Here is a 9382-nt window from a genome sequence, read left to right as displayed (position 1 = left end):
TAACTATTTCACATGTAGCAGTGTTGAGGAATGGGATGAGTGGTAACCTTTAGGTAATAATTGATCATATTCAGCACATTTCCTCTAAATCTTATTGTGTTTCCCGTAAGTGTGTAAGTCAAAAAGCGGTTGGAGATTATCAACCAGAGTTTAGACAAGGCAGATGATCCCAAATGCAGAGGTAGATTAGAGAGTAATTATAAGTATGTGATGGACTCCTTGACTCCCGTCCCCCCCAAAAGAAATTATCATTTGCAGTTCAAAGAGGGGGTGGAAGATACCATGACTGAAAAAAAAGTTACATAAGGAGTGCGAGGGGCTGACAAAGAAAGAGGGAGGGTCTTGGCTGAAAACACACAAAGGACTGATGATATAGTAAGAACACAGGTGATACTAATAAGGGTGGAGCATACCTACACAAGGGCAAGACAACAAAGACAGGAAGGAAAATTGACACACGAGAAAAGGGAGGTTACAAAGCATTAGCCTAAAGGAACCTAACAACACAAAGAAAAAACAAACAATGAAACAAAAGAAAAATCCCATAACCAAAACCCAACTCTGTGACATAAAAGGTATTGATAGAGTTATTATTATTATAGAATATTGCACATTCAATCGCCCTTTCAATCATGTGCACCACACAAGTGGCAGAGAACAATGGAAGGCATTGGTTTAATCATATGTGGCAATTGGATTTCAGTGTTTCTGCATGTGGAATGACCTATAAGAAACTCTGTTAAATATATTGAAGCAAAAAGTGCTTTGAGATTAAACATTTTGTCAGTTGGACTCTGAAAAAAGTGTCATCACAGAGCCAAGTCCTAAATGGAGGTAAGAGATTGGGTGAGGATGCAGGACCTGAAAGATAGAACTATATTTTACTTTACAACTATCATTTAGTTACTCACTAACAGGTTTGCTTCCAGGCATAAATTTACTATTGTTTCAACAGATGCTCACAGTCATATTATAGGGTAGACAGAAGGGGCTCTAGGGAAAGTTTGGAATATTTTCGATGCACCAATGTTCCTTCTTAGGTTTGAATGGGTTTATATATATATTTTGTATCTGTATGAACAAATATGTAGCCACCTAGAGGTCTCACTGAGTCATTTTTTTTCTCATGGGCTGCCAAACGATAGCTTGGTCTGCAGGCATTCTGTACCTATCTTTGGCCACAAGAGTGCAACATTGGTCAGGTTTGCTTTCGGCTGCGCTCCAGCTACCTTCGCAACACTCTTGACAGTTATTTAGCACCGAAATTAGTTTTTATTGTGCAAGACTGGGATTATATCTAACAGATATTTTATCACCTGTCACCTCATTATTGTAAGAAATAAAGTCGTTAATTTAATAGTACATTTAATAAAGACTGATAAGCAAAGAGTGGCCTGCAGATTTAGTTTATGCACTATATTGATTTCATTATATAGATATGTATGGTTTTATATTGTCTGGTAATGTCGCGGTGGCATCGTGTGACAGCATTTTATATGGATTCCTTTTATTCCAAATAAATGTATCACAGGATTAGTGCACTTCATTTTCATATGGAAAGTCTCTGGCTAAACCGCAGTCAGTGATCTGAAAGGGGAGTGGGGGAGGGGGCGCAGAAGGGGGGAGAAATAGATACGGTGGGGTTGGATTTAGTGGGACTCAGACATACAGCAGACCGGCTGTCCCAAGCTGCGCTGATCCTTTACTCTCCTGCACCAAGCTGAAGCCCGCCTGCTGCCTCCTCTTTGTCACTGGCCACCTGCCTCTCCAGGAATAAAGTACACGGCGGCATCACCAAAGCAAGGAGGCAAGGAGAGATCCTGACTTGTGTCAACTCCGCGTCCTGTGGGAGGACGGGCTGCGCACAGTGCGCGCTTGGCGACTGACGGGTTTGTTGTCGTTACCAGGAGAGAAGAGCAGAGCGAGCGGAGCGATAGCCAGTCCTGCTCCCACTACACAGGGAAGCCCCCTCGGAGGAGACGCCACTTGCATGGATGCACCATGGCCACGTTTGTCTGCAGGGTTCAGTTTTTAGATGACACCGATCCGTTCAACAGTACCAATTTCCCGGAACCGACCAGACCACCGCTGTACACCTTTAGAGAGGATATCCCCCTCATCAACCAGCTAGCAGGCGTCCACAGGCTCCTCAAAGCTCCGCACAAGGTAGGATTACCAGCAGACAGCTCATCCAGGAATTAACCAGCCTGAAAATAGTTCATGGAAAAACATAATGCAATGCATGCAGACAAAATACTGAAGGACAAAAAACGAAAACAATCTGTAAAGTTCATTTTTTTTTTTATCAATATTTGCTATATTGAGGTTCAAGCACACACACATTCTTGGGTTTAAAGCAGAGGTTCTGACTGCTGTTTTTCACTTCAAGCCTCCTGCAAATAAACCACAACCACCGTTCGGTCTATTTTGAGAGCACATGCAAGCACAAGTGATTGGCTTTCCAGCCTGAGGAATGAAACAAGGTTCCAAATGTTTGCCTCAAAGCCCACAGCAACTTCAAACATGGACTTCAATTATATGTTTTAGATTATAATATCTCAGTGTGGGTACACCTTTATTCCCCTGAAGTGTCCACTGAGCTAGTCCTGGACCACGTCAGAGAAATCTCAAAGTGGACGAAGTTGAACTTTTGATGTCTCCATTGAGGGGGCTCTTAAAATAAAATAAGATAAAAAAATCTCAGAATCTGTGAATCTGTGTGCTCTTGTAGTAAACCTGATCACTGTATATTTGCACTCTGCCTTGCATGTCACAGTGACAGGTGGTTGCGAACGCATTAGTGCAACTGGATCCATCCTGAGTTGCCTCATTTGTCTGCTAGTGACAGTCTTACCACCGAGGCAACCAGCAGCCTAAATTGCAATGAATGGAGGGTGAAGGAACATGCTGGGTGTGACAGAGAAGTAGGGATTCAATTTTCAGTAAATTTCAGAGTTTTAAGTGACCCAGAAAAAATAGCAACACATTCCTTTCTGACAAGGTTGACTCAGACACACAAACACATGAACACACCCACAGAAGCTACACAAGTGGAGCAGAGCCTTCACATGACCTTATTTCTGCTATTGATGTATATAAGGCCTGTGTAGTTCAAGCTGAAAGTGTAGACTAGAATAAAATTGAACTATACAGAAAGAAAACTCCAAGTTGAGCTGCATCCCTAACAGCAAACCAGCGTTCAACAGCAGAGCGGTTTTTCCTAACCAGTCGATCTTTTGCTGCCCCATTTTTAAGGGCCACAAAACAAATGAAAAACAGTCCGCAGCACTGAAAAGCTTATGATTACAACTTATACATGGACAGATGGCACAGCATGCCTTCGTGTTTGCAATTTGGTTCACATCAGGAGGAAGACTGCGCACAGTGGCAACTGGATATTGCGCTTAGATTATAGGGGATGAAACAGAATGGCTGCAAATTTGCCCGCCAGACTGTCCAGATCTAAAGCTTATAAGATTCAAGTGTTAGGATATTATCGGAAAATGTCAAAACGGGTCTGCTCTCGAGCTTTCCCTCTCGTTTTTGGACTAACTAGTTGCAAAAACAGTCTTTCCCTCGTTTAGTTTCAACCTCCTGAGCTCTTCTCTTATAAAAGCGTGCTGTGTTATTATGTCCTGATGGTAGAGCTCGGTGTACGGCTGGCTGGCCTGCATGAAAAGTATAGGTCACTTGTCCCAGAATTCCTGTGGCTGGGGCCTGGATCTCTACAACACTTTGTTCTCCTCACTTTGGCTGTCGTGGTTTTCCTGACCTCTTCCTCCATCTCCTCTTCCACCTCTCTGACCGTGCAGACGTTTGTACGCTCAAACACACATAAACACACACATAAGTTTGGGATGGTTTGCCAAGGCTAAATCACTGTTTTACTGGGATGTGTCATTTTGTCCCAGCCTCTAAACAAAGAAGTTTCCTTTTGATTCTCACAGAAGAGGTCCCCATTTTCCTCTTAAGAGATACACCCAAGTTGATGATAAAAGGCACATGCAATGAATCTAGTCTAAAATATAGAAATCAGTGATTTAAATGAGGCAATGAAGCGAGTTATGTACCATTGTGTTCAGGCTCAATGCAGAAGCTACCCCAAACAGATATGATTTTGCAATGAAAAGCTCCCATTGCAACAAAAACAACAACAATAAAAAGGAATAAATCCCAGACTTCACAGCCCAACTTAAACTTCATTACCAAATAGTTCCCATTAAAGCAACAGGAGATTTAATGGTAGAGTAGAACACACCCTCCCCCACACTCTTCAAAGAGCCCGCTGCTCTGTGGCTCAGATTTTGACACAAAAAAAGTTCTTAAAAACTCATTGTCTATGTTACGTAAGGGTATCGTTAACTGTCGACGCACTGCCATCGCCGGCAGCCTCAGTGATGTTTTAACATGGAAGTAATTACACGCCCCCCACCCCCATCCCGCCGCCACCTTCTTTTTCACTGCCTTGCTCTTCTGGGCGAATTTGATTAAATGAGCGTAAAGTATACTAGCCACTAAGTGTTTCCCTTGTCTGTCCCGGATCCTGAGCTGTGAAGAGCTTGTGGTTCCTTTTTGGAGCCGTATTTCTCCCAGCTACATCCAGTATGATGTGTGTTATGTTATTACTCCTATTACAAATGTTTTAGGAAAGAGACACCATTTGGAAAGTGATCTGCTTGCATATTGTTTTACGAAGTGGTCGCAGTATTTGTTGGTTAGTATAGTTATATATAGATAAAGCCAAGTATCAGAAAACAGCAGGGAGCTGGAGGTGATGGTACACTGTCCTCAGACACGTGTTAACAGACAGACAGACAGGGCATTTCCAAATAAATGAAAAATAAAAATGATGCTGTTTTACTGTAGGTTGAAGTTTAGCTGGGATAATGTTAGAAAAAAATAAATAATTCTAGCAGACTGGGCTAAGAACTGCTTTTGTTTCATTAAAAAAAAACACAACAACAACAAAAAAAAAACAAACAAAAAAAAACAGGGCAGTGGGGCAGGGCATGATTAACACCACCATCCACCCCACCCCCCTTTGCCACTGAGATTTGCCAAATCTCACATTCACAAAAGATGTGGTGTTGCGTTTGGGTCCAGTACCTTTTAAAAGCTGGTACAATGATTGCCCTTAATGTATTTACACTAGAATGCTAGTACCTATTCATTTTTGCCTGGATAACAGTTTGAGTCACACAAGCAGCCAAACAAGGGTCTTAGGATTGCTGAATGGTCTACTCTGTGTTTGGCTAAAATAATAAATCTCATTTCCTCTTGCATCTTTGTGAGGTTAACATTTGTTGTTTTAAGTTTGAGCTGGAAAACAACCTTACTAGGATACATTGCAATAATGTGATCAAACATCGGTTTTGAAGTCGACATTTCAATGCTTTAGTATCAGTAGCCAATAGCTTACGACCAAAAACACCAATATGCTAGAATTAGCATTAAGCACAGTAAGTAAAGATCAGCTGACTGATTATGTTTTCATTGAGTTGTCAGCTTTAACATTTGCAGCATTTCTTTCTTCCTTAATTCGTTTTATCCACAATATTTTATAGTTGTTCCTATCAGTGGTTTACTTGATCAGTTTTCAAATTGTGTTAAATAAGTGTGTTTTGCTCAGCGGATTAGTTATTTGGCACAGACAGATTAGTGTGGCTCGTGAGAGGGTAAGGGGAAACTGCACTGTTGTTGTCATCTTTTTTCTTCTCGTGGGGTTACTTGCTAGAATGAACAACATATTGAAGTCCCACTACACTAGTTCATAGGTAACATGGAGCTTCTTTGATTCTTGTCTGTAATATTTTGTCCCTGACAGTTTCCCCCTTTAGCTCCCAACCTCTGTGGACACACCCACTCTGAAGCTCCAGTGAGCATGCTGCCTCAGAGCAGAGTAAATATAGCAAGGATATATTTACGCTGTGAGTCCATCCGACAGTCCGTCTCTTGGTTCCCAACTGATGTGTGTGGTGGTGGTGGTGGTGGGAAGGAGGGGGGGCAGAACTGTCGTCTAGCAGCTCGAATGGATGGTCGCAAGTGCATTTGGCAGCACACCAGAGGCCAAGCTAGGTTATACCCACCAATACCACTGAGCTGCTAAATGCTGCCTCTGATCTCACTGGACAGTCACAGGGAAAACTCATAGTTAACTAGCTAATTTTTGCAACATGATGATGCAAGTTGCTTTTTTTGTGACGTCTCTTCGATGGCTCGCTTGCACCTGCCATCAACTTGTGACTGCTATCGTAAACATCAATGCCAGTGGAGTGCAGATATATTGCTGTGCACCTGGTTTCAAACTCAGCAGGGTTTCCTATTACACAGCATTCGTGGGTCAGCTCTGACGTCGGCTGCTCAATGTTACTTTGGACCATGCAATCACAGGTGGCATGGGTGAGATTGCACTTTCTTGAGAATCTGCAATGTGTATAAATATAAACATGTGGATTCTGTATGTGCGAAAGACTGGTTGCGTCCTCCATAAACATACTAGGATCTCAATGTGCTGAAGCTTCATATTATAGACTACACATAAATGCATTAAAATATGTCTTTCTTTCTTTGTGTTCCACTCTGATTTTGGTTTCATGTTCTGCAGCCTTTTTTACCAGTTAATGCCCTTAACAGCTTTGTAATGCATAAAGCAGATCCGCACCACATATGGTTCTCGCACTTTTCACAGGCTACTGTACTCGTGTTCAAAGCCTGAGCCATAAACTTGCTTCATTTTACAGGCACAAATTGTTTTAAAAAGCATGTAAAACATGGATAGATAAGGGCAGCAGAAAAAGTGAGCCCAGAAACGACTATCAGTCCTGTGGGTGCTTTATATGCTTGGATTGCCAGGGTAATTTTGACATGGCATTTCATCCCAAATCTGCAAACCCGTAGTCTGTCAGGGGGCAACTGCTAATGTTTTGTGACTTTTGGTGTTTTGGTGTCAGTGGATATCTGATCCAAGGGTTCCCATTCTGCCTAGAGTTAGACTAGCAAATGGAGACAACAGTACTGAATTTGTGGTTGGGCAATGAAGTCTACGACTAAACATCAGCTAAGAAGTTGGCTTGATAAATGTGACATGTTACCTTGTTTGCTAACAGGGTATGACAGGGTGGTCTGCCTCTTTTGTTCCCTGCCAGACTGTTTACCTGTGTACATCCAAAGCCTTCTCAAAGTACATTTGGGCAATACTACTAATGGGAACCAGAAAGCTTCTGGCTTATGTCTTATATTTATTTCTTCTGTATGGCACTTTGATTCACTTTTGTGGTTTTTAAAGTGCTTTATAAATACAGTTGGATTGGATTAGAATGGGTTGGATTGGTGCAAAAATTCATATGTGGATATCTATCTACAGAAATGATTTAATCTTTAACATTAATTAATTATAATTTCAATTGTGGACCACTTTTGTTGCGGTATCTTTGATTAATTTTGTTTGCTTCAGTCAAAACGATTCCAGTATCAATATTGATTACAGTTAGTGTGACATAATCTTCATAGTTTGGGCCCTGTATGCCAGCACATTGGGTTTGAAATGAAACAACGAAGATGTAATGGAAACACAGACTTTCAGCTTTAATCCAAATGGTTTAACAAAAATATCCTATGAAACAAAGTCTGGGGCTCAAAAGTAATTAGAGAAATTAATGAATAAATAAAATCTGTAAAAGTATTGTTGAGAGTCCTTTCAATGCAATGACAGTCTGAAGTCCATGGAACCCATGGACTTCACCAAATGCTGGGTTTCCTCCTTTGCCAGGCCTTTATCACATTTGTCTTCAGTTGTTACTTTGTGGGTCTTTCTGCCTTAAGTTTTTTCTTAAGTAAGTGAAATATGTGCTTGATTGGCTTGAGTTCTGGCTATTGACTCAGATATTGCAGAATATTCCACTTCTTAGCCTTAAAAAATTCCTGGGTTGCTTTTGCAGTGTGTTTTGGGTCGTTGTCCATTGGATCTGTGAAGCACTGTGCATCAACCTTTGCTGCATTTGGCTGAATTTCAGCAGAAAATATATCTCTATATACTTCAGAATTCATCTGGCTGCTTCTCTGTTCTGTCACATCATCTGCTGTTGGAAGCCATGCATCACACTGCCACCACCATGTTTTACAGAAGATGTGGTGTGCTTTGGATCATGAGCTTTTCCAAGCCTCTTGCATACTTTCTTCTTCCCATCATTCTCACAGAGGTTGATAGTTAGTTAGTTTCATCTGTCCAAAATGTGCTAGCAGCAACAGATTGCAAATGAAAATACCACACCTGGAATCAATTCCAGACCTTTTACCTGCTTAAATGATGGTGGATTAACGAGGGAATAACCCATGCAGCGCGTTTGATCCCTTAAAAAAAGGCAGCTACATATTAAAGAGCTTTAATCCATACACCTTTCTACAATTTGGATGTAAATACCCTCAAATTACATCTGAGAGTCTGCACTTCAAGACCATATTAATTATATAGCTGCATGTTTAACATGTTTTGGTATACAGATAATATACAGTGTCCAAATATATGTGGACCAAACTGTATAACCTTTGTGTTAAAACAATTTCTTTCTTTCTGTCCATAGCTCGATGACTGTGCACTTCAGCTTTCACATAATGGAACCTACCTGGATCTTGAATCCTCTCTGGCTGAGCAAAGGGATGAGCTGGAGGGCTTTCACCAGGATGACACAGGGTGAGACCATAAGGTCATGCATTCTCACTTTTGACCAATCAAACATAACACCCTCTCTTCCTCACACACATTCAAAGTTCATCAAAGTTTCTTTATTCCTATAAAATGGGGAGAATCACAAACTGTTGGATATGGATTTCTTGGAAGCACAACTTCACGGAAAGTATGAAGCACTCTGGAAAGCAAGACAGATGTGCCTCCCCTTCCACAGCAACAGCCTTTCTCTTGTTGTACTTTGTTTAATAATAACTTGTAAAGTCTGTGTCCTTGTGACAAAAATTTAGAGTTCACAAACTTGTCAACTTTGGTATCGAGGAATGTATATTCCTAATAATATCATGATCACTCTGAAGTAGGACCATTATGAAACCTTTCAATTTTAAATAAGTCTCTCTTTGTCTCAAAGAGGAATGGAAACCAGTGTGTTAAGCATTTCACTTGAATGCTACGTGGTAAACCACCTTTGATGTCGTAGATCAGTTCTTGGACTGCCTCTTAAACAATAGACTCACTTGATACGTGTTAAGAATAAGTATAATGTGTGATGTGTAGCTGACTTGCTGATTTACTATTTTGTTAACTACTTGGTTAACTGTGTCAGTATGTCAGTCTATCACAGCTAACTCTGCATCTGCTGTAACTTCCATCATGTAGAATTTTCCTGGCAGCACTGTAGCACATCTTCCATTTTCC

At 41.0% G+C, this 9382-nt stretch overlaps 1 protein-coding gene across 6 annotated transcripts in view; it reads left to right on the top strand.

Moving 5' to 3' along the window:
- The first annotated feature begins 1648 nt into the window (after nucleotides 1-1648).
- Nucleotides 1649-9382, top strand: part of fhod3a (formin homology 2 domain containing 3a) — a 48877-nt gene continuing 41143 nt past the window's right edge. For 5 of the 6 annotated variants that reach the window (XM_047605240.1, XM_047605239.1, XM_047605238.1 and 2 more), the window contains exons 1-2: nucleotides 1649-2166; nucleotides 8580-8689. In XM_047605240.1, the coding sequence (XP_047461196.1) occupies nucleotides 2002-2166; nucleotides 8580-8689 (275 nt within the window). In that variant the 5' untranslated portion in view covers nucleotides 1649-2001. The remainder of the gene's footprint in view (nucleotides 2167-8579; nucleotides 8690-9382) is intronic. The other variant, XM_047605236.1, reaches the window with a different exon arrangement.

The sequence above is a fragment of the Mugil cephalus genome, chromosome 14 (assembly GCF_022458985.1).
Source record: "Mugil cephalus isolate CIBA_MC_2020 chromosome 14, CIBA_Mcephalus_1.1, whole genome shotgun sequence".
In the NCBI taxonomy this organism is placed as follows: Eukaryota; Metazoa; Chordata; class Actinopteri; order Mugiliformes; family Mugilidae; genus Mugil; species Mugil cephalus.
The sequence above is the reverse complement of the archived record's forward strand: the minus strand, read 5'-3'. Positions and strand labels throughout refer to the sequence as shown.